Source organism: Colletotrichum costaricense, assembly GCF_030867565.1.
Source record: "Colletotrichum costaricense strain IMI 309622 chromosome Unknown Scaffold_21.1, whole genome shotgun sequence".
Classification (NCBI taxonomy): domain Eukaryota; kingdom Fungi; phylum Ascomycota; class Sordariomycetes; order Glomerellales; family Glomerellaceae; genus Colletotrichum; species Colletotrichum costaricense.
Genome location: NW_026848250.1, coordinates 596,234 through 619,263, shown reverse-complemented (window position 1 = coordinate 619,263; position 23,030 = coordinate 596,234). Strand labels below are relative to the sequence as shown.

The window sequence follows — 23,030 nt, the reverse complement described above, 5'->3', positions numbered from 1 at the left end:
ACATCATCATGGGAGGAGAAAAGAAACCATTCGAAATCGCCATCATTGGGGGAGGCATAGCTGGAATAATCCTCGCCATTTCGCTCGCTAAACGCAACGTACCCTGCATCATCTACGAGAAGGCCCATGCCTATACTGAGCTTGGAGTCGGCTTGGGAGTTTCGCCAAATGCTCTCAGGGCAATGATAACTTGTGATCCGGTAATTCTCGAAGCCCTCGAAAGTGTGGCCGAGCCTCTCTTCCGTTGGGAGGTGTTTGACGGTACGGATGAAGCAAACGAGGACACTGTTCTTTTCACACTTGGAAATTCTACTACAGGACTTAGGGGTTGTCACCGAGGCCAGTTCTTAACACACTTGCTCAAACATGTTCCCGATGACACGATACATTATAGTAAGGAACTGGAAAGCATTGAAGGGCCAGAAGAAACGGGCAAACGACTTCGAATGATCTTCCGAGACGGATCAGCCGCTGAGGCTGATGGAATAATCGGATGCGATGGGATCAAATCGCACACAAGAGGCATCGTCATAGGCCACGATCATGCGGCTACGAAGTGCACCTACACCCATAAGTACACCTACCGCGGTTTGATACCGATGAGTCAAGCCGTACAGATCTTGGGCCCAGACAGAGCAAGAACCTCCGGGCTGTGGGTAAGTTTCATTCTTGATCATGACAGTCTATCGTGGAAATGTTACCTAACAATGGATTAGGTCTGCAACGATGCACACATAGTCACCTACCCGGTGGCTCATGGGAAAATGCTAAATTTGGTCGCTCACACCTCGACCACCGAGGAGTGGCCGAGCGAGACCCAATTCACACTTCCTGCTACAGTAGATGACTGCATCAAAGATCTCAAAGCTTTTAGTCCGCGAATGCAGAAGGCGATACAGCTTTTGAAAGTTCTGGATAGGGTATGTCTGCGATGAACTCGCGCCCAGTCCTCATTTGTACCTTCAGATATCGAGTTAACGACCTATTTAGTGGGCTCTATTCGATCTAGGTGATGGCTCGGTCCCTACATTTGCGAAGGGCCGTATATGCCTTCTTGGAGACGCAGCACACGCATCCACCCCGCATCAAGGTGCTGGAGCGGGAATTAGCGTTGAAGACGCAGCAGTCATGGCATCGCTGTTGGCAGACCAACAGGTTCGAGATAGTACAGCGATTGAGGCTGCGTTTGCTGCATTCGATGCTAGTCGTCGGGAAAGAGGTCAATGGCTTATTCGGGAGAGTCGAAGGGCTGGCGAACTGTACGATCTCCGGACGGAGCATGGGAAAGACTTTGATAAGCTACGCGAGGAAATCTTTTCGCAGGCAGAGGAGTTGTGGAATTTTGACCTCGACAGAAACATCAGAGATGCGTTGGAGGACATGAGACGTCGTCTAGCTGCAGAATAGTGATGGTATTGATCTTATCGCATCGCCTCTATTGAGGTCGTTTTGTCCCTTCACGGGTGCTTAAGAACTGGAAGCCTTTTGACAGTGGACTAGAGGTTTGAAACTGGCAGTGACAAGAGCAAGTGAACAATTCAATTGAAGGAGCTATCAACAAACAACATACTCAGGCTCCGCGCACTGTCCAAGCAGCGGAGCTACTTGATATTGTGTTCCAATAATATGATGTCAGATGGGGCTTCCAGTGTTACGTAAATGTGGGCATTTAAAATTCTTCGCCCAAATCTGGCGATAAGGGTAAATACACTCCAGCACTCCGATGGTTATTTGTGAACAACGTCAACTTTTTGGGACTATAGTGTCACCTACAAATCAACCCCCAGCTTTTAACGAGATTCTACCTTCCAAAAGAGAAATTATGCCAGCAGATTTCGACAAGCAAAGTTACTGGGGCGAGCGCTTCGCATCCGAGACCAATTTTGAGTGGTTAACCTCGTCTGCAACCTTCATGTCGATCGTGGACCCATGTCTCACCAATCTGGACGACTCGGCTCGCATCTTGCAGCTAGGTTTCGGAACGAGCGACCTGCAGAACCATATCCGGGCAAGAGGTTTTCAAAACATTACCAACGTTGACTTCGAGCCTCGAGCCATTGATCGCGGCCGTATGCTAGAAAAGCAAGTATTTGGTGACGTGAGAATGAGCTACCTCGTTGCAGATGCCACGCAGCTCCAGCTCGGAGAGACGTATGATCTGATCATCGACAAAAGCACTGTGGACGCAATTTCCTGTGGAGGCGAAGAGTCGGTATTAAGAATGGCAGAAGGAGTGAGGCGACACTTGACCGACGGGGGCTTCTGGGTCTCGTTGAGTTATGCCTCCGGCCGCTTCGACGTTGAAAACCTACCTTTCGATGTTGAGGTTTTTGCGAAGATCCCTACGCCTAAGCTAAAGTCTACCGACCCCGATATCTACCATTGGTGTTACTTGCTAACGCCAAAGGCTTTGTAACGACGGTCAGTCATATCCGTACGGTCCGTCGCAATTGAGGCGCATCAGAGACAGGGTCTATCACTTCTCAGCAACCATGAGATACCCAAACAAGGTTATGGTGAAGGCTCAAGAAAGGGAGTTAAGAAGAACGGAGTGTTTCAATGTCTATGTTTAATCATCTATTTCTATCATGAATCGTCATGTCTCCATACCACTGCGCTCTATGCCAATGGTTTACCTGGCTTGAAAGCAGGGTGAAACGGGTAGTCTATGTAACCCTGCGGGATGGACGGCGTGTAGAAAGTGTCGCGGTCATACTTGTTCAGTGGAAGGCTGTGCTTGATGCGGAATGGCAAATCCGGGTTTGCCAAGAAATGACGGCCGAAGACAACAGCGACATCCCACTTGGCATACTCCTCGTCGACAGCCTTCTGAGCCAGCTCGGGTGAGAATCCGCCTGCGACAAAAACGGGCGAAACCTTATCCCAAATCTCCAAGAGGTACTCGATACCCTCGATCTTCTCGACATCTTCCCAGTTGTTGACTCGAGACTCGATGATGTGCAGATAGGCAAGCTTGAGCTCCTTCAACTTCTGCGCGAGGTAAGAGAATTGAGGCACGGGATCCTGCATTCTCATCGCCTGAAACGTGCTGTACGGGCTGATACGGAATCCAACTTTATCGCTGCCAATCGCGTCGGCCAGCGCGGCTGCGACATCAACGGGAAATTTAGCCCGATTCTCGACGCTGCCACCCCACTGATCGGTGCGCTGATTGCAGGTATCTTGTAGAAATTGGTCAACGAGGTAGCCATTCGCGCCGTGGATCTCGACGCCGTCGAAACCAGCTGCGACCGCGTTCTTGCCAGCCTGCGCAAAGTCCTTGACAGCGGAAGCAATTTCTTCGGCTGTCATCTCGCGGGGCACCGGAGACTCAGGGCTAATGGGGATAGCGCTGGAGCTGAGCAGCGGATGGCCGCCCTCTTTCTCTAGAACAGGGACGACGGCGGCCCGGCCCGGTGCGATAAGTTGGGCGTAAATGATGCTACCTTTCTCGTGTACAGCATCTGTGACCTTTTTCCAACCGGCGATCTGGCGCTCGTTCCAGATGCCCGGGGCGTTGGGAAAGCCACCATGCTCCGGGGAGATGAGCACGGCCTCGGCGATAATGAGTGTACCGGGAACGGCGGCGCGCTGGGTGTAGTACTCGAGGGCGATGTCAAGCGGGATGTGGTCTGCATCGAAGCGAAAACGGGTGAGGGGCGCCATCACCACGCGGTGAGACAACTGGGCCTGGCCGACCTTCAGCGGCTGGAAGAGCTTGGACGACATGATGTAGGCTGAGGGTTTATCCCAGGTAGTCTAGGGAGAGAGTTTGCTAGTATCAAATGAGACAGTAGAGTTGAGCGTGATTAAGATGGCCACCAAGTTGATCTTATCCAGATGCCGCTTTGAAGAGGGCGGTCTGCCCCTCATAAGTAAGCACCTCCATTTCATTCTCACTGTTACTGTGGGTTCATAAAGATGGAGGTGAGCACCTATTTGGTAGGTCGCAATGTTCTGCCCCTTGGCGTAACGGCCCAGGACCAGGGGTTTGGGATGGAAGCTATCGGAGCTTTTGCAAAAAAGCGAATGGTGTTGGAGACTTTGGAAAGAGAGGAGCCAATAGCGTGTCACGGTCGCTCGAAGATACTCCAAGGCCTGTTGGGGTCAAAACAGGGCCCGCCACGGATACAGAGTCCGAGAATTTGCTTAGAAATGCCCAGCAGTGGAACGTCCAGTCAACTCCACTTGGGCCGTGTCGCAAAGCAAGAGCAGCCGTGTTTTTCCGTTGCCTTAAGATTTCATAGCCTAAGAGTACCAAGACCAAACCTTTGTGTTACTTACATGATGATTGTCATCTCCCATTGTGTCACGTCAACTTACTCAACAACTCAACAGTACGACGCCACCGAACAATCTTCGTAATTTGCTTGTAATTATTCTAGACTGATCTATGAATGTTCTATTATTATGCTTGTCTACTTAAATCTTGAGACCCTGACGCCGATGTCATCAATGGACATGCTTGTTGATATACTCCAACACATATTTCGCAACTGTTTCCCACCCGTCTTGAAAGATAAGGCCATGGCTCATCCCTCCGAACTCCTTGTATTTCACTGGCGCACGTCCTTTATATGCCTTGAACTCCTTCCTGACCGTTCTTGCTGTCACAATATGATCTTTCGAGGCTCCTATGAGTAACAAAGGAGCTCTATCCGGTTTGTCAAACTGGACGTAGTGAGGCGCGGCTTCTCCAGCTGTCACGTTGGTTGCTAGTTGCCATAAGACCCGAGAATCTGCAGGTATGCAATACCGCTCCCACAATTTCTTGCTCTCCTCAGCGGTAACGAGGTTGCCGAAGCAGTAGTGGAAGTGACTCTCGGAGATCGGTACTGTCGCATCCGAATGCAGCGGATGAGTGAAGATGGGCATCGCCGTCCTTATTGTGCTTGGCGAAATGTAGATGATCCCCGCCGGTTGCGCAGGACACACAGCGATTCCGAGTGCGCCAAGTCCTCGCGATAATAGTATTTGGGCGAACAGGCCGCCGAAAGAATGGCCAATGATGATTGGGGGTTCTGCAAGCTTCTTGATATATGTCTCGTAATGGTCTACAATGTCTTCGATTCGATGAAGGGATATCGGCTTCGGGTCCGCACAGATCTCTTCATGCGTTCGGCCGTCCACTCCCGGCCAACCCGGGGCGTGGACCTCGAATCCTTCCTTCTGGAAATATGGTATCCAATACTCCCATGAAAGAGGTGTCATCCACAAGCCGTGGATGAGCACGATGGGAGGCTTAAAAAAATCCATAAAAACTTGGCTGAATTGCCAAGAAGCGTGTCTTTGAAATTTACATTGGGTCCATTCAGGGAGGTTGCTGGGAGTTTTATTGGTGATGCGCTTTGTGGCTGGCGTTGGTACATGACGTCAAGACTGTTGCGCAACGCGTCGTTGACAAAAGCCACGCTTTTGACGGCATGCCAAGCGCCCGCCCGTTATCCGAGGGTTCGGCGCAAACGGCTGCCTTCAAAAGTCCCTTAGTCGAAGTTTCCCGATCATCCAAACTATCTCGATCTGTTGGTTGTGTCTCTGATGTATTTCACGCTGAGCTGACGGGGCCGGAGCATTTGCAATCGAGGATTCGCTGACCCAGCCCAATCTACTCTTCAGCCACCAAACCGAACTTCGAATTCTTCCATTAACTGTGACTCTGTGGGAAGTTGTACGCATCCAAAGTGCAGATCTTGCGATCGGGCACCAAGAAATATTCTAAACACAGCGACCGGCAATTTCCTCGTCAGCACTTTTACTCGTTACTGCACCGAAAGTGTGGCTTGGCCCTTGAGTTTCCTGTCATGCCGTCCGAACTAGTGCTGTCACATGAATTTGGGCACTAACACCAACGCTTGGCAGTGGCTCGTATCGGGAGGTTTCCAACTTTATCGCTTTCCTCCGAAATAACACACGCTCCGACGACCCTTCGCAGCCAGTAACTCACATCACACAGTGACTATTGTAGCTCCGGCTGATAGTAGAATCAAGGCGAATCAAAACTCAAGGCGACTTACACCAGTCAATTTCGTAATGCCGGGCTACGGGCAGTCGGCAATCAATTACCGGCCTCAACCATGCGTACATCTGGCTGCCCTGCTTGTAGACTGCATGTAATATCTTCAAGGGCCCCAATTGTGAGTAATCCAGAACCACAGTCACCTTTAACCATATACACAAGTGACTACCTTAGGGACTATTGGCTACCTCTAGGGCGAATGCTGTCTGAAAGGATTCTCAATCATTTAGCCCACGGTCTCTTCATGCAAATAAGTGGGCGTATGGCAGCGCAGCCACGGCAGCGGTGGGCACGAGAGTTAATAATATGTTGATTTCAAATCAACCTCGTGGAGTAAAACCTCCAACTCGGATTAATCCTCGTTGGAGTCAGAATAGTATGTGCCTGATGTTGAAGTATGTGCCTTATAGATGTATGAGCCTGAATTGAAGTTTACGATGTTTGGCCCCACATGCATTCCCGGGCCACGGACTGTTGTTCCTCTACCCGTTGTCAATCGCATTTCTTTTAGAGCGATCTTGACTGGTGTGACCTCTTAGGACTGATGAAAAGTGATCATAGAAAATTGGTCTATGAGCCACTACGAATGGAATTGACAGTGACGAGGACACAGAGGCTTTCGTGCAATATTGCTTGCTATTTCTTTTTTCCATTTTCTTACCGTTACCATCCAGAAACAGGTCATCCCAGTGCGTTCCGTTTCGAGCATCAATGGGTCATCAAAAAGTAATCACAGAATCTCTCAGGCTTTTAGATACTTTGATCGCAAGAAGTGCTAAATTCTGTTAACGCCATGTCTTTGGTTCGAAGACATTATTGTAATTCAACGGAAAGTGCTTGTCGGTCGTAATCCCAACCCACTCTTTTCATATGCCATATCAATCATCTTCATCTGCTTGATCGAGTCTTCCTCAGTGATCCAGTAATGTGTCTCGCGCCCCTTGACCCGGTTGACAAACGCCTCGAGCTGATACCGGAATGACGACCACCAGTACTCGCCCAGACCCGGAAGCCCGTCCTCGGCATCTTGAAACGTGTACGCTGTGTGCGAACTCGATTCTACCCACTTCTTGACTGTTTGACCGTTGACAACGTTGCGAATCTCATACGAGTCTTCAACATCAATCCGATGCCAGGCGACCGCGTGCATGAACCCATGGAGAGTGACTAACCGCGTGCGCGTCATCTCCTGAGTGTCCGGCAAGTTCTTGTCGGGAACCACAACCTTCCTATGTGTAACTCTGGCTTCAGAAGGCTTCCAGAGAGCAGGGCCCTTCACAGTGGTCGTGGCATAGCCAGTCCCGTTGGGAAATTGAAACCTGGCCTTGAAAGTGTAGTCGCACTGTTTGCAGTCGCCATCGTCAAAGACTGCAGTATCGCATTCGAGACACTCTTCAGGCTCTTGGCCAAAGATCATGCGCATGACTCCAAAGTTGTACGTTCCGAGTGCCATGATACTGCCGCCTCCGAGATGGTATTTGTGGTTTAGGTTGTCCGCCGCAGTGAACCAGGCGGGTGCCATGCTGTCTGTGTGAACGTGAATGACGTCGGCAGGAGTGACAAAAGTCATGAATTTGTGCAGTGCGGGATGGAATTTGTTGTGCATAGCTTCCAGCAAGACCCTCGGGCTTGGGTGTGCTGACGACAGTTCTGGCATATTGAAAAGGATATCGGCCTCAATCGCGTTATCAACCGACGGCTTTTCGACCAAAACATGTTTTCCAGCTCGTATTGCTCGTGAAGACCACTCATAATGCAAGGCGTTTGGCAAGGGCACAAAAATGGCGTCGATATTTGGGTCATCGAGGATTTCTTCAAGAGTGGTTAGAGTCACTTGGCTCATAGGATATCGACATCGAGTGTCTGGAACTCGATATACCTTGATAAGTGTCCCTGACCTCGGGGATACCATGCTTCTTAGCAAATTCCTCAGCGCGAGAACGATCTCTGGCAGCAATGGCCTGGACGATGACTTCTGGGTGTGACAAAGCCGGTGTAATCAATGCCATAGACCTTGTAAATTTCAGATTATTACGAAATGTTCTTTGACATCGGGCTACCGATTATACTCACACGATTTTGGCAGCACCCAGAACTCCAACTTTCATTCCACCGTCTGTCTTCTTTACTACAGGCGGGTTGAATGCCTTGTAAACACGGATTGGAAGTAGTGCCATCTCAGCGACTCCGGTGATAGTTTCCAGTCATGAGCCCGAAGGATGATGAACGTACGAATGGTTGAGAACATATAGGCCGAGTCAACGAAAGAAATTGAACCAACTCACGTACTTAGTTACTTATGATCATTGAACCAATTTTGTTTTTCTGCCTGGAGCCCAAGATTCGCCGCCAACTTCCGGGTGAGGACGGATGTATTCTTTAGCGCTGTCAGCAATGCACAGCCCCAAGGTCACATCGTTGGAGCACTCCTACATACAGTCAGCAGCATTGGGAACGAGGAGCGATCGGCAGATTGTCCCACATCATCTCCAAAAAAGAAGTTCAAAATGTGAGGGCTCCGCTCGATCTTCTCGAGTCTGGTTCCCGGCGTAGCTCTGACTGCAGCGGACGAGCGGTGCAGAGCTCGCGAACACTTTGCAATACAGACGATGGCAAGCTTCATGAGCCGGATTCGCTGAGGGGAGGCCGATGCCTTCTATTCCCTGCGAAGCAATCTGCAAGTCCCTCGTCTGACGTTGCTGAGTGAGTTTTGCATGATCAGGGCAATTCCGCTACCTCCCAGGATACTCTATACCCACCCTGCACGGGAAGCAATCTGAGACTTAACAATCTCTTCAGTAGGCACACATGAAGTATACGAGAATGTGCTGTATAAAAGTGTCCACATCCTACAATCTTGTTCCACATTGTTTTCATATCTTGTCCAAAGCTAAATCTTACTCATCCTAGCTTAAGAAAGCACGGAGAGTTACAGCACATTTACTTCGATAGGGCATCGCATATGGCAGTATCCTTGCGTATCATCAATCTACCAATACCAAGGCATAATAGCCCGTCTCTCTATTATGGGTGTCCTGTTCAGCCCGACCCTACGTAATCACTATCAATAATACCATCATATGGAAGATTGATCTCCCTTAGCATCGGAACCCGGGTCGGCCTGCCTTCACGCTGTCCTCCTATATTTGACCTAAAAGGTGTATTACAAGGGCGCGCCCGAATATGAAGGTGAGAGGGATTTCATTCGAATTTCAGAAAGAGACTCTTCTCCTTTCGGAAGAAACGCTCTTTGCGTAGCACCGGAACTATTCCAGATATTTCATGCATTCGGTTCAAGGGAAGATGAAGAGTTCGACAAGGGATGTTTTCTGACTACCTTAACACAAAGATACAGGCAATATCACTAATGAAGGATGTAAAAGATCCAGTTTCCAGATTTACTCGTAGTCAATCACAATAGCTTTAGGCCTAGTAGTTAGAGCGAAGGATGAGCCGGGCATCCCGACCGTCTACAGGTACGTTAAGGGCGGCCTGGCACTTCATAACCTCCACGGTACTAGTAACCTGAGGTCCAGGTGTCCGCAGGTCAGGAGGTGAACGGGTCAGAAGTCAACCGGACATCCGAAGCATACCTCCCAGTTGGCGTAGAACTATGAGTCGGCAAATTGATTCGATGATTGCGAGCTACCCCTCATTTCCGTGGCAATGGCACCTAAGGTCCAGTCCCATTGCAGATGATTGAAACAAATCCAATGGGACGAACGAATCGGATAATTTGGAGATGAACCTTCTTTCCCCAGGCTTTGCTGCCAGGCAGGCCAAGGTCCCTACCGTGTCTTTGTAATCGGACAACATAAAGACCGAGTTACCCCTCTTCTGGACATTGGTGATAGGATCGATCTTTCTTCGTACATGATAGATTCGACGTCCATTTACTGTAGCTGACCCTATTCCTATACATTCAAAGTGCATTAAAGAGTTCTTCTGTACGACGACAACAATGGCACCTTCCGCGACTGAAAAGGCACAAGCCAAGTTCTTTGCCATCCTGGAAGATCCCCGACGTTATGACTCTTCAAGTTTGTCGCCCCAGCTTAGAATTGAAACCAACGCAGGATCAGAACTGACTTCGAGACTGAAGACTCCAAGAACAGGGTCATGATAACGCGAACACCGTCCAGTGGTTCCGATTTGACCAACAACATGACTGGTCGTCGTGGTAGCGCCAGCAGTCAAGGCTCTGCCACTGACCAACATCATCTTCGAAATAGACTCAAGACCTGGCTCTATCCCGGAGCGGTTTGATACAATTCGTCAAATCTTCCTATTTTCAAACGCGCTATAATTATTGGAGACGCCAGACTGGACATTCGTCTCTGTGTTGTCTGATGTTGGCGTTTTGAGTCAACTTTCCCAAACCGTTTTCTAGGTCTCTCGGGGATACTGGGATGATCGCAGATTGCCGGGAGTATGACTTGTTTCAAGGATGGTGTTATACTGTTTATGTCCTCTATTATTTTGGAATGTAACAATTTGTCTAGGATAGGAATTTATGAATGAGTTCTACTCGAAAGACCTCTCATTGTTTATCTGTTCACGATTTACCAAGTCTTCGTTGGGCTTGAGGTATGAAATGGAGACATGATAAAATGAATGCCGTAACCATGATCGCTGACACGAGACACATATCTTCTAAATCAGTGACGGCTTGCGAAATACTTCTTCAGATGTATACAGCCGAGCAAAACTTCCAGTAGTTTCCCATGTGGCCATGTATTATCCGTCTACAAGCTACTCCACACAGCGTGTAATCAAGGACGCAGTGAGCCGGCATGACGCAGGGGAACATTGCGTTGAGGAATTACCTAGCCCCATAAGCAAGCTTGAGAGAAAAATGAATAATCATGTATTTCTCGCGAGCAAGTTTCAAACGAGGTGTTCTGACGGCGTGCAAAGACCAATCAAATCTGTTTGGTTTCGTTCATCATCGCTTCTAACCAGACGGCTTTCTCGGTCCCAGTCTCGCAAGCAACTTCGATAGAATCTTCTCTTTGGAGTATTCAAGATCTCTTATATGCCACAGAAGGAGGAACACAAGTCCGATAGCAACCATTTCTCGTTGTGGGTCCCGACTATGAGGCAGAAGCAGAACTCCCTCACTGTGGTCAACCGGGTGGTGGGGATGACCTCCAGCGTGGTGATAGACTGCCATGATATGTGACTCCGTTTCTTCACCGTGATTTCTTTGGTCGAGTTCCGTTAGATGGTAGCAGAGTGAGCCGACATCTTGAGGTCGTAGCTGCCACTGCATTCCAGGGTGATCATCTGATGTCATGTTTATGGCTGGGTATTGTCTTGATCTTGACAGAGAAGGCCCATTTCTTCCCACTGAAAAAGGTGGAAGTAGGGATGCGAGAACATGAACGTTGCCCAGACCAGGTACTTCAAGTGCTGATCCTCCCTGCCGTTCGTTGGGAAGAGTTCTAAAGGCACTTATCAGTCCTTCAATTTGTTTACGTGAGAGTGAGCTGGATTCTCTGCCTTACATTGTGATGGCGTGATTATCATCAAGAACCACGCTTCTTTGATGGACTGTGACAAGAATTTGATTAGGCGCCACGTCGATGAAGAATTCGACATTAGAATCCATTTCGTCGCCTTTAGGTCGGCGGATGAACATCATGTTGATTTTGTACATGCCAGATCCCATGGGGGCGTCCTTAACAGCCTCATTATAGATATCGTTGATATCGTACCTGGTAGGTGTGTCACTGTGCTGGTATGTCTTGGGAAGAAGAGAATCCGAGAGAGCCCTGCCGCTGGATGAGGAACTCCGTTCCTTTCAGTTTGGGCGAGACTTTGGGATGCAATCGGTTCAGAAGTGTAAAGAAGAGGTTTGTGCAGACTGTCGAGACTGTCGTTACTCTCCATGTGAGCCTCTATATACCAATAATAGGGGTCGGTTGGTTGACACATTTCAGAATCGAACGACGGAGGTGAAAGCGACTGAGTTCGGAGAACTTTGAAGTTAATGAGAAATTTCCAAATGAATTCATAAGGACACTGGAAACCTGAATTTAAAGGATTGGGGACATATTTATTAGGACTTCGCTAAAAACCCTCCTCTACTTCACTCGATTTGCGTGTTGCGACTAGCTTGAGCCTATGCCGTCGCAGATTGAGCCTTCCCACCTAACTTTTAGTATTACCGGCATAGCATCCTCCAGCTGCGACGGTGGAGTCTCCGAATACGTGAACAAATCCGGAAAACAATTCCCAGACGAGTCTATGTCGCACAATGGATATCAACACCGGCGATCGAGCCCTAGCTTCAAGTCGTGCTCGAATTTTGTGCGACATTTGCATTTTCAAGATTCACGTGCGCCGAGAAGTTCGAGGATTATCAACCCGCCGGCTGGTTGTCTAACCTAAAAGGGTACATGCTTCAACCGCTCCACTTGACCGCTACCCAGGCCCCGAACTGGGGTTATCTTAGATACAGTCCAACTCGAGACTCATTTGTTGGACTTATTTTCAATGCATTAGTTCGGACGCAATCCCGCCTTGAACCTTAACTTTTGATGGTGTAATTCATAGGACCACGTCGTTGCGGCTGGGACCCCGACTCTGGGATTTGAAACCCTGTGTGCAGCCATACTAGTCTAGTACGTGAAGGTAGACAGCTATCATTCATCGAATCTTGACCCAGCTCCATGGTCAGGAAGTAGGTACTTTTGTAGGGTACCACGACGGGAAGAACTCTGCGTTGGTTTTGGCTACAGACAAGATGGCCGCTCCGATCATCGATGAGCCACGTTCATTCTGATAGGGTTGCGTGCGGCATACATTAACCGGTACATCGGTCACAGATCTGCAATTGCACAGGAATCCCTTTCTACGAGCGATTCCTCGGCAGTGTCCCAGCCGGTATCTGTTCCGATGCGGCGCGGCGTTTGCACACCTTCACAGGAGGATTCGACTTTTTTAGACCTCGCTGCCTATTGTGCATGCAAGCATAGCAGATCTTACCACCCAGTTCTACATAAGACAAGCACATCATGCATCTTTGTCACTTCAAAGTACTTCACCCACACGGAGGTCATGTCTGTATTAATACAGCACATCTGGAGGATTCGCATTTCCATAAGGATGGTGGCATCACACAGGGAGTATGGTTCGGGCTCCCATATACTAAGCAACCTTTCAACGATGATCATCTTTCGCATGGTAACAAATCGGCCTTTTGCCATGGCACATCCGGCATTCGTTTAGTCTACTGACCCCACTGCACCTTGAACTGGGCAAACTCGACTTTCAGCCCATCCTTGGCGTCCTTATCCGGTCTCGCAGCCAGCGGACTGACATCCAAGACCCAGTCACCCTCATTCTCGTCCGCAAAGATCCAACAAATTTTCCTCAGAGGGATTCTCTTTTTGATGTTTCCGTCTTTATCCAGCAACAGGTGGTGTACCCAAGCATTTTTACCTTGGGGACCTCCGTCCCGGAAGACCTCAATCGTCACGCTCTTATTGTCCTCGCCATCCCCTAGGGTCAAGGGATAGAGGCCCCAGTCGGCATACCGGTCACAGGTGACTGTGCTCAAGTGAGGCTGGCCATCATATAGCTCGATTCCGGTCTTGATCCATTTACTGTTTGGAGGCGCTGCCTCTGAGGCTAGTCTCGGCACAAGAAGCACACCAGATTGGTCGTATGAGTGGGCCCAGGGAGCCGAGAAAGTGACGCGAACTGAAAGGAAGTTCTTCAGAGGGCCAGTGCTGGTATGGATATTTGGAACTATGAATCGTCAGTGCATGTCGCAAGTGTCACAATATGAAAAATAGCTAGTGGAGAGGTCCGAATTTGATTCTAGGCGGCAGGCCGAGACCCAAGAAATGAAGAGGTTGAGGTGGCATGTATGTTACATGTACTTACTGTTCCATGCGTTGTGTCCGGGCTTTCTCCAGATATCAGTCCCGGGATCCGCCTCAACGGTGAACGGCGTTGTATTATCCAGAGATGCCATATTCGGTAAAAGGACCAGGCTAGTAATTTGTGTGTTTTGGGTGAATGTGAGTGCAGGTGTGCATGGGGGTGAGTGAGCTGACCTCTATTTATTCTTTAAATGCCCTGCGTTGCACCGATTTCTTATTAAGCATAAGGAAGCCCCTTACACCATTTCCTAATGGCTCGAGGGTGGCCTAAATTAGCCCCGCGCGGGGCATGAGCTGATTGCGTTCTCGGTCAGCCCTACTGACCCCAGTCCAAGCCAAGGCCTTCAGCAGACACTAGCTAGGCTCAATGAGGCCGAATAAGGGTCGATCTGTAGCATCCTGGTCGTGGACTATTTGACCTGAAGAGCTCAATCATAGTTTTGTTCTATCTAATCTATGTGGTTTTGTGCGTGGTGATCGTATCCGATCCAATGTGAGTTGGCTTGACAGACTGTCTTGACATGAAATGCAAGAGAAACGATAGAAAGGAAAGGAAAATAGAAAACTAGTGAGAGACCAGTACAACCATAGAACGTAACTCTTGATCGCCCATCATGCTCAAATCTGCCCTTTTGCTCTCATCTCGTCAAAAACACTGTCCACAACTCGCTTGGCACGACAAACGATCTCCTCCACATCCGTGGGGGTGACGGTGAAGGGCGGGGCAAGAAGAAAGTGATCTCCGTTCCAACCATCGGCGCAGCCCGTGGAGGAAAAGAGGCAAACATCGTAGCCCTTCTCAAGTCCACGAAGACGCATACGGCGAGCAAGATTCAAGGAAGGGTCCAGGGGCGCCTTTGTAGTCTTGTCTGCCACAAACTCAATGCACCAAAACATGCCGCGGCCGCGAACATCGCCAACGTGGGGATGGTCTTTGAATGCCTGACGAAGGAGGTGCCCAAATAGGATGCCCATGAGACGCGCGTTGCGAACAAGGTGCTTCTCCTTGATGATGCGCTGCACCTCGACGGCAGCGACAACGTTGAGCGGGTGACATTGGTACGTTTGTCCGTGCTGAAAGGAGGCGCTACCCTGCTTGAGGCCCTCGATGACGCGTTCATGAATGAGAATGGCAGAGATTGTGCCATATCCAGCTGCAAGTCCCTTGCCCACGGCCTGAATGTCAGGAACGACATTGTCATGTTGCCAGGCGTGCATGTAGCCGGTTCGCCCTAGACCGCACATGACCTCGTCAAAGATGATGAGAGCACCATGACGATGACAAACATCTTTCATAGCCTGCAGATATCCGGGCAAAGCTGTGACGCATCCGAGGGCCTGGGAAATTTAGCAAGAGAACTAAGAAGAAACAGACCAGGCTGAGTATAGCTTACAGTGCCAACCATCGGTTCGATAATGAAGGCGCACACATTGTCTGGGCCTAATCTCTGGAACTCGCCCTCCAGCTCAAGAGCCAATCGCTCTACATACTCCTCAACCGATTCACCACTTTCTAGCTCTCTGTAGGGATGGCAAGGAGACACATGGGAAACATTGTCAGCCAGGACGTCCATGAAAGGTTCTTTACGGGCCTTCAAGTCGCCAACGGCCAAAGTGCCCAGAGTACAGCCGTGCCAGGAGCTCTCCCTGGCGATGAATTTGGTACGAGGAGCTTTGGGATCTTTCTCAAGGAAGTATTGCCGAGCAAGCTTCAAAGCTCCCTCGACCGCCTCGGAGCCTGCCCAAAGTATCAGTTTTCGGTCTTATGAACTCTGTCAAAGTCTTGTTCTTACCAGATCCTAGGAGGCACGCTCTCGACAACTGACCATTGGTCGACTTAACCAGAATATCGGCAAGCTCATGAGAAGGATCATTCTGGAAGTAGCCTGGGTGAGCATAAGTGAACTTGTTGAGCTGCTTGATGATGGCGCTCTTGACTCGCTCGTTGCCATGACCGATGGCAGAAACTGCTGCTCCACCAGTGGAGTCGAGAATCTTTTGGCCATTCTTCAGGGTGAAGTAGAGTCCATCGGCATATTCAACTGTAGGAGCTGAGGAAGGGTAAACGCTCTGATAAAAGAGCGAGTTCTCTGCGGGAACAAGGTCATCGGCGATTGCGAGGGAGCCCATGATAAGCTTTGGGGGTATGGTATTAAATCAAGGTAAAATTGATACGGATGTAGATGAAAGATTGTAATGTCTGGGTCGGTGGGAGAAAGAAAAAAACCGGTTTCGGAGATGCGATTTCTTGTGAACTAAATAGTCTGAAATGAAAATTTGAGAAGACGTATCCAGAGTAATCCCGAACTCCGTCTGTATTAGATATGCCAACCAATTTCACGACCCCCGAGTCCGCTCCGAGCTGCTGTGATTGAAATGCCGCAAGCAGGGGATGTTCCATCTTCCATGAAACTTCGTACTGCATTTTAGGCAGCTGCCTACATCCAACCATGTTCCACTAACCATCTAGAGACATAGATGGTACTTTGATGGTGACTATCTGATTGTCGAAGAAGTCCTCCTCGTTTGACAATCACGAAAATTTGAAATCGATTTGTCATTTCACGGATGCCTCGTCTCCAACTCTCATGTCTGGAGTAGGCTGTTGCCGCTGTTGACTAAAGTAGTTGCTTATGACCTATACGAACTTGTGTAACAATGACAACTCTCATATTCTGGGCAAATGTCTCCAAATCCCACTGGTAGGGCTTAGCAAACTTACGTGGAATCAATATCTGACCTTAACCGCCAGTGTGAGATGACCAAGTAAGTAAGTACGTATACCTAACTCTCCACTATTGGCGCAAGTGCAAATGAGGAGCAAATTGATATTCTTTCTTGAAATTCGTCACCAAGTACCCTGGAATCTCTCAACCTTGGAAGCTTCGCAAACAAGTGAGAAAGCGGCGAATCTCCGTAAGCCATCCTACAGTCCCATTTGGGAAGGCAGGACAGCTATAGTGCTGACGCATTAGACACACACCCATTGCTCATCTCACAGGTGGAAAGCCCTTTTCGGAGACTTTTGATTCAAGATCAACTAGAAGGCTTTGAAACCACAGTTGAAGTAGGCATGGTGTCTTGCTCGAGCAGTGTTGAGGCATAATAGACCCTAGAGGAAGGTAACCCATCCGGGGGCGACATCAGTATCAACTGACAAGGCAGTAATACAGTGGATCAAATGTCTAGGATTCGATCCGCATGTACCTCCCAAGACCAAAACCAATACACACCGCAAAGCATGGCAGTAATTGTAGCAGGGCTACGATAGCCGCCAAGTATGCGGCTCACCTAATTTCGTAATGGCATTTCACCATGGTCAGTATTCAGCCACTAATGACGCGAATTTCGGGCACATCCACGTGCCCGATGGTCCCGGGTTCCCCGTTGTGAACCTTGCATCCCACTCCCACGGGGATGGGTCTCCGGCGTTAAGGGTGGTCCTTGATGACAGTCAGACAGATATTACAACTCTTACTCAACTGGGAATCGGAACTCCCATTCAGGGTCCACACTTATACGCACTGTACCTGGAACTGATAGCAGGCATGCACGTCAGATGCAACGTGAAGATCGAAGTCATTAAGGATCCATGTTTGTGCAAGGACCGGCCCAATGTCTAAGCGCGCTGTAGAAAGATAGCTTCTTGGAGGCTCTGCATCTGTGTTTCATTCAGGAATACTACATAGCCATCCGGACACAACCCTCCTTCGGGTAATGAACACACGCAAGGTTACCGTGGATCTCATAGATCCTTCCTTTACAAAAGATCCTGCACAAGTATCATATCTGCCTCGAAAGCTTATCACGTTCGTTACCTTGTGACTGGGACTGGTTTTCTCTTACCTATTTAGGCAAATATCTTGACCTTGTTCCTCATAAGGTACGAGCCACCCCAAAAGAGCCCCAGTTGTATACTTTTGATGCTAGACCATTCGAGGTCACTTTGAGCGAGTCATTCTCGATGAAGCACACCTCTCGAACTTAGGTGTGTTAAGCGGTCACATCTGGCCTTTGTCCTATCATATCTACGCTGACATAGCTTCGTCATCGCCATTCAGGTAGCACAACCAAGAAGGTTCTTCATCGTTGTTACTGTCTAACCACGTCTCCCACGTCTTGTTCTTCATTCACTTTCAATCAATCTCGTTTGCAAAACTTATCATACACTTGTTCAGAAATCTCTGTGCTATCGTTTCCTCAAAAGTCTTTACTAAGAGAGCTCTACAGAGTCATGGTAAGCATCATTGCGACCGCAGCTACGCCAGTCGGTGCCGCGGCTGAGATCCAGCCCGTGTCGAACTTTCCTCAGCACGACGAAGAAAAGGCTCGTCGGGCTGCTGCAAATGGGGAGCATGGAACAAGTAATGACAGCCCATCTACCATTTCTGACAACGTTTACGCCGTGCAACGATGGAACTCACCCCCGATTAACACGTATCGAACCGCTGCAACGTTCTGGTCGTTTGTCGTGGTAGGAATGAACGATGGCTCTTATGGTGTAAGTCCGAGACTTCCATCTTTAATCCCTAAAATCTATGAAGATCAAATTACTCACAAATCAGGCTTTGGTTCCTCTGGTAATTCAAAAAATCTATCCCTTCGCCCAGTAAAGCAAATCTCACTCACAATGGCTTTAGCTAGAAACTTACTATGATTTGAACCATACCGTGGTTTCCCTAATCTTTCTTTCTCCCTTTGTAGGATATGCCATTGCATCTGCAGTGAACAATCTCATGCATGTTCACTTTGGCCAAAGAGGTGTAGCATGTATTGCTCCCCTGTGCCATTTGATTCCGTATCTAACTTTCTCGTTTCACCCACCCTATCCTGTTCTCGTAAGTCAATGGATCTCTGCAACTACCAATTGACCAGCTAATGATTGGACTCGACATGTAGGTTGCCCTGTTTGTTCTCGTAGGCATGGGCAATGGATTAGCAGACGCTGCTTGGTGTTCCTTCATAGGGCAAATGGCGAACTCGCATGAAATGTCCGGCATTTTGCAAGCCTGCTACGCTCTTGGAGCAACCATAGCTCCCCTGATAGCTACTGCTCTCTCTGCGGAAGGTCAACCAGGCTGGTTTGCGTTCTACTACGTCATGGCTGCGGCCTCGGTGGTTGAGTTTGTCACTCTCACTGCTACATTCTGGACTCAGACAGGCGCTGTGTACTTGTCCGAGAACCCGACCGAGTCTGGAGGCAAGTCAGGCCGGACCCGCCAAGCTTTGAAGAATAAACTATCGTGGATCTTCGCATTCTTTGTCTTCGGGTACTGCGGTGCTGAAGGTAAGTTTTCTGATCCTGTTCTCTCTGAGTCAATCATTGATATCCCTTGGTTGTCAACGTTAAACATAGCTGACCAAAACTTCTGGACTTTGTAGTTGCACTCGGCGGATGGATAGTTGTCTTCATGACTCGCATTCGCGGCGCCACCTCGGTCACTGGCGGAGCAGTAGCAACCGGCTTCTGGGGCGGCATGACGGCTGGCCGTCTCTTTTTGTCTTTGGTAACGATTCGCCTTGGAGAATTCTGGGCCATGTTTCTTTATCTCGGTGTGACTATTGTGCTAGAACTCATCTTCTGGCTGGTGCCCAATCTTGTCGTGAGCGCAGTGGCAGCAGCACTAATTGGTGTGGCCATGGGTAAGTCAAACTACAATAGTTCCAGGCCAATGTACAAAACGTGAAGATTACGGACTGACTGTAGTATTGTAGGCCCAATGTATCCGGTGGCAGTGGTTCTCATCACCAAAGTTATGCCTCGCTCGCTTCATGTCGGCACCATTGGGTTCGCCGCCGCTTTTGGTGGATCAGGAGGAGCTATCTTGCCATTTGCGGTTGGAGCTATAGCACAGGCAAAAGGTGTGCAAACTCTTCAGCCAATTGTGCTTGCCATCTGTGTCGTTCTCGGACTTTTGTGGATATTACTTCCTCAACAGCCAAGACAAAACAAGGACACAAGCGGAGAAGAGAGTTCGGGCCCTGCGGGCGACAACTAGGAGGAGCCGGTATCCGCAGATAGACGCACAACCTTATTTGGGACTTCACACATAGCCTTGTTCACCGTAGGGGATCAACTTCAGATGAGGAAGGTGTACAATTTGACAGACTTTAGCGCTTGTCGAGTATGAAGGGCAAATAAAAATGGATCAAGATGGACATGTAGTCACTCATCCACTTTATCACCCAAAATCTAGGTGATGGTGCACACTCGCAGTAATTCCCCTCAAGGTAGCGTTTTCCTTGTTTATTGGGATTGGGTTTCCTTCTTGACTTGATGCTACCGTAACCGCCTTGATCATGCACCCACTTGTCTTCCTGTTTGCTTCACGACATCACGGCAAATTAGTCGCTCAAAGTCGGCTTTCTTTTTCGCACATGGGTAGCTTGATTTTCCCGCAGCAACAACGTCTTTGTGATACGTCACAAATCAAACATGGATAAAGAATAAAAGTTGTGGAACGCCACGCTTGGAGTTCAATTTGATACCGGAAAAGAATGTTTGATTCATGACACGCTGACAGTTTCCTTACAGCCGTTTATTTATCTCCGGGAACGTCTTGTGTTTCTACCGCGATGGAGTTGGTTGGGTATGCCTCATATCAACTCGCTCTCTATACGATACAGTAGATTGGGAAACTCTGCCCAATTGCTCATAATCAACTTGCATCCGGCCTTCTCCAGCACCCCTCTTAGTGCCTCCGCTTCGTCAACATTCTCGCAAGCACCGGTGTATCCAATCGTGATGATACCTGCCCGATTTGCAGAAGTCGCACCAGACCGACTGTCCTCAACTGCAATGCACTCGCCGGAATCCTTCCCCATTACCTTGAGAGCGTGGATGTACACGGCTGGGTCAGGCTTGGACGCAGGTACAGACAGCGAGTCAGCAGCGCTAAAGACATCATCGGAATGGAAGAATTTGGCCTGCTCAGTCTTCTCCAGTGACGCACGCACACGGCGCAGTGCGGACGAAGACACGACGGCAAGTCGATGATTACCAGCAGCTGCCAGTCGCTCCAGCTCAGCATTGGCTCCCTCACATGGCTGAAGTTTCTCCACAAGCTTGGAGATGACACGGTCGTCTTCCATGAGGGCGTAATGCCCCAACTCAGAATCGGAGAGGTTGGCCGAGACTCCATATTTGACTTCCAGCGAGCGCATCTACAGATTCCGTTACTCAAAATCTAAATTCAGGGAAACAAATTTCATTTACCATGGCTGGAAAGCTCTGCCCGACAAATTCATGCTGTAGCTGGCGGCCTGTAAAATTTAGACCGATATTGCGAGCAGCGAGAATCTCGTTGGTGAGATCAGCGCATGCCTCAAATGCTAACGTCTCGGACTGGACGAGGGTGTTGTCGCAGTCGAGGAGCAGAGTGGTGACCTTCTAATGACACATATGAGTACAGCTGGCGACCAAATCAACGACATCAAGACCTTACATGTAGGTTTGTGCTGTGAGATCCCATTTTTTGCAAGATTTAGGCGATGTCGTTCTGTTACTTCGCTTCACCTTGTAATGTTAAGGATTGGGAATGAGAAATTCTTGAAAGTTTTCTGTTGTCTACAATTTCTTTGTAAATATCGGCTTCGTGGCACATTCCATGTAACGTAACTGGTCTTTCCTCAACGAGGCGTATTTTTCTAGGCCCCAACCAGACGGTTTCGGTAATTCCAGTCAACTGCAGACGCCCTAATCTGACAGGGTGACTATGCTGACATTACCAAGGCTTTCAGTAAACGAACCTCATGTTCCGATTTGGCCCCCGCCGCGATGAAGCCGAGAGAGACGCGAGGCTGGTCCACTTGTCTCCGTCATTACCAATCCGTCACATCTCGGGCTGACACGGACTTTAGCGCATCACGACATCTTTGCCACCTTTACAAATGACCTTGGACATTTGCGACTTCCTTTTTTGACGTTTTTGATCGTCCCAAGACTGTGAGAGAAGTACCTCATAGTGACTTGAGATCTACCTCTCACTGGTGTGGAGAAGACGATATGATTATAGGCTCGCCCTTGCCTAGTACCTTACGCAAGCTCGATTATGCTTAGTAGTCCCTCTATGTAGCTTATGATAAGTGATAGAGTTTGAACCGAGATCGGGTTCCCAAGTTCCAAAGCTGACTCGGATCCGTCATGCTCTGTCCAATCGGGGTTGTGCCCAACATGAATGTGGAAGTGAAGACTCTGAATAGATGAGGTTTTGTGCGTGCCCTGTTGCGCGTAAACATCGCAGGATCACGAACCTAGCGTCCATAAGGCGATGAATCAGAAGCGGTCTAAGATGCATATGCTGCGGGGTGTTCGTGGGGTGGGTTCCAATCGGGTGAATTTCCCCAGGACTTCTGCCTCACGCAGCTAGGCAGGCTGCCCTCCTAGCTACAGGATGTCATCCTTGCCAAGATCCTTCAGCCCGCCTTGCTGCGTGGCCCAAAAGCTTGGTGTTTAATTGGTTCCAGGTGCTGACAGTCGACGGGCTGGCTGAATAGTGAGAACTTTTGCGGCACAAATGGGCTTTGGACGCGGCTTTAGAAGCATGAAGCCATGGAACAACATGATTATTGACATCGTTCTCCGCAATCGGTAAACTTCGGAACACCAGGGGACTCGAAATGCAGATTCAGATTCGTGCTACCCACTCTGGTAGTCTGCATGGAGAGGCTAACCGAGCTATGTCAGATTAGTCACTGAAGGTACTTTCAACTTCTCAGACAAGGCAGGGGAGATGGCATCAAACGGGAAGGATCTTTTGTCCGGTGTCCCCGATTTTCGGGCTGAGGTACTCAGCACATCTTTGCTGCGCCTCTCCGGTAGATGGGGCGATCAGCGATGGCCTTGAAGGAGGTTGGGACAAGATGAATTTTGGTCGCTTGTTGGACCAATATCCTTCTCCTCAGGAGCCCTATCTCGACTGGCAGATGGTAAGAATATCGGCATTAAGTCGCCCTCAACAACATGGCAAGCACACCATGCAAGCAGTCGAGTGGGTAAGGTACGATTGTACTGCTGACTGAAGATCACGAGTTCTTCAGTGGTACTAGTCAAATTTCGAAGACAGTGTTCAATGCACGGAGGAGGCTCTTTGTTCTTCTCATACTGTGAAACATGCTTCTGA

The 23,030-nt window shown here is 49.1% G+C and overlaps 11 protein-coding genes across 11 annotated transcripts; 4 read left to right on the top strand and 7 right to left on the bottom strand.

The window, feature by feature from the left end:
• Positions 1–8: 8 nt before the first annotated feature.
• On the top strand, positions 9–1,407 carry CCOS01_14728 (uncharacterized protein; the record flags this gene model as incomplete). The annotated part of the gene is made up of 3 exons (XM_060462871.1): positions 9–656; positions 717–920; positions 991–1,407. The coding sequence occupies 3 exons, from the start codon at positions 9–11 to the stop codon at positions 1,405–1,407; spliced, it is 1,269 nt and encodes a 422-aa protein (XP_060306702.1).
• Positions 1,408–1,822: 415 nt separating this feature from the next.
• On the top strand, positions 1,823–2,416 carry CCOS01_14727 (uncharacterized protein; the record flags this gene model as incomplete). Its single annotated transcript, XM_060462870.1, has 1 exon — positions 1,823–2,416. One exon carries the CDS (start codon positions 1,823–1,825, stop codon positions 2,414–2,416), a length of 594 nt encoding a protein of 197 aa, XP_060306701.1.
• A 203-nt stretch (positions 2,417–2,619) lies between these two features.
• CCOS01_14726 (NADH:flavin oxidoreductase/NADH oxidase) lies at positions 2,620–3,729 on the bottom strand (the record flags this gene model as incomplete). Its single annotated transcript, XM_060462869.1, has 1 exon — positions 2,620–3,729. One exon carries the CDS (start codon positions 3,727–3,729, stop codon positions 2,620–2,622), a length of 1,110 nt encoding a protein of 369 aa, XP_060306700.1.
• A 723-nt stretch (positions 3,730–4,452) lies between these two features.
• CCOS01_14725 (arylesterase) lies at positions 4,453–5,211 on the bottom strand (the record flags this gene model as incomplete). Its single annotated transcript, XM_060462868.1, has 2 exons — positions 4,453–4,854; positions 4,969–5,211. The coding sequence occupies 2 exons, from the start codon at positions 5,209–5,211 to the stop codon at positions 4,453–4,455; spliced, it is 645 nt and encodes a 214-aa protein (XP_060306699.1).
• A 1,628-nt stretch (positions 5,212–6,839) lies between these two features.
• On the bottom strand, positions 6,840–8,193 carry CCOS01_14724 (uncharacterized protein; the record flags this gene model as incomplete). Its single annotated transcript, XM_060462867.1, has 3 exons — positions 6,840–7,828; positions 7,896–8,029; positions 8,090–8,193. 3 exons carry the CDS (start codon positions 8,191–8,193, stop codon positions 6,840–6,842), a joined length of 1,227 nt encoding a protein of 408 aa, XP_060306698.1.
• A 1,784-nt stretch (positions 8,194–9,977) lies between these two features.
• Positions 9,978–10,282, top strand: CCOS01_14723 (uncharacterized protein; the record flags this gene model as incomplete). The annotated part of the gene is made up of 2 exons (XM_060462866.1): positions 9,978–10,056; positions 10,119–10,282. The coding sequence occupies 2 exons, from the start codon at positions 9,978–9,980 to the stop codon at positions 10,280–10,282; spliced, it is 243 nt and encodes an 80-aa protein (XP_060306697.1).
• A 688-nt stretch (positions 10,283–10,970) lies between these two features.
• Positions 10,971–11,687, bottom strand: CCOS01_14722 (uncharacterized protein; the record flags this gene model as incomplete). The annotated part of the gene is made up of 2 exons (XM_060462865.1): positions 10,971–11,460; positions 11,524–11,687. 2 exons carry the CDS (start codon positions 11,685–11,687, stop codon positions 10,971–10,973), a joined length of 654 nt encoding a protein of 217 aa, XP_060306696.1.
• A 1,563-nt stretch (positions 11,688–13,250) lies between these two features.
• CCOS01_14721 (uncharacterized protein) lies at positions 13,251–14,000 on the bottom strand (the record flags this gene model as incomplete). Its single annotated transcript, XM_060462864.1, has 2 exons — positions 13,251–13,771; positions 13,910–14,000. The coding sequence occupies 2 exons, from the start codon at positions 13,998–14,000 to the stop codon at positions 13,251–13,253; spliced, it is 612 nt and encodes a 203-aa protein (XP_060306695.1).
• Positions 14,001–14,526: 526 nt separating this feature from the next.
• On the bottom strand, positions 14,527–16,038 carry CCOS01_14720 (uncharacterized protein; the record flags this gene model as incomplete). Its single annotated transcript, XM_060462863.1, has 3 exons — positions 14,527–15,246; positions 15,303–15,646; positions 15,702–16,038. 3 exons carry the CDS (start codon positions 16,036–16,038, stop codon positions 14,527–14,529), a joined length of 1,401 nt encoding a protein of 466 aa, XP_060306694.1.
• A 2,104-nt stretch (positions 16,039–18,142) lies between these two features.
• On the top strand, positions 18,143–19,907 carry CCOS01_14719 (uncharacterized protein; the record flags this gene model as incomplete). Its single annotated transcript, XM_060462862.1, has 4 exons — positions 18,143–18,409; positions 18,808–19,195; positions 19,291–19,551; positions 19,624–19,907. 4 exons carry the CDS (start codon positions 18,143–18,145, stop codon positions 19,905–19,907), a joined length of 1,200 nt encoding a protein of 399 aa, XP_060306693.1.
• Positions 19,908–20,505: 598 nt separating this feature from the next.
• On the bottom strand, positions 20,506–21,380 carry CCOS01_14718 (uncharacterized protein; the record flags this gene model as incomplete). The annotated part of the gene is made up of 3 exons (XM_060462861.1): positions 20,506–21,072; positions 21,125–21,298; positions 21,354–21,380. 3 exons carry the CDS (start codon positions 21,378–21,380, stop codon positions 20,506–20,508), a joined length of 768 nt encoding a protein of 255 aa, XP_060306692.1.
• Between the last annotated feature and the right edge of the window lie 1,650 nt (positions 21,381–23,030).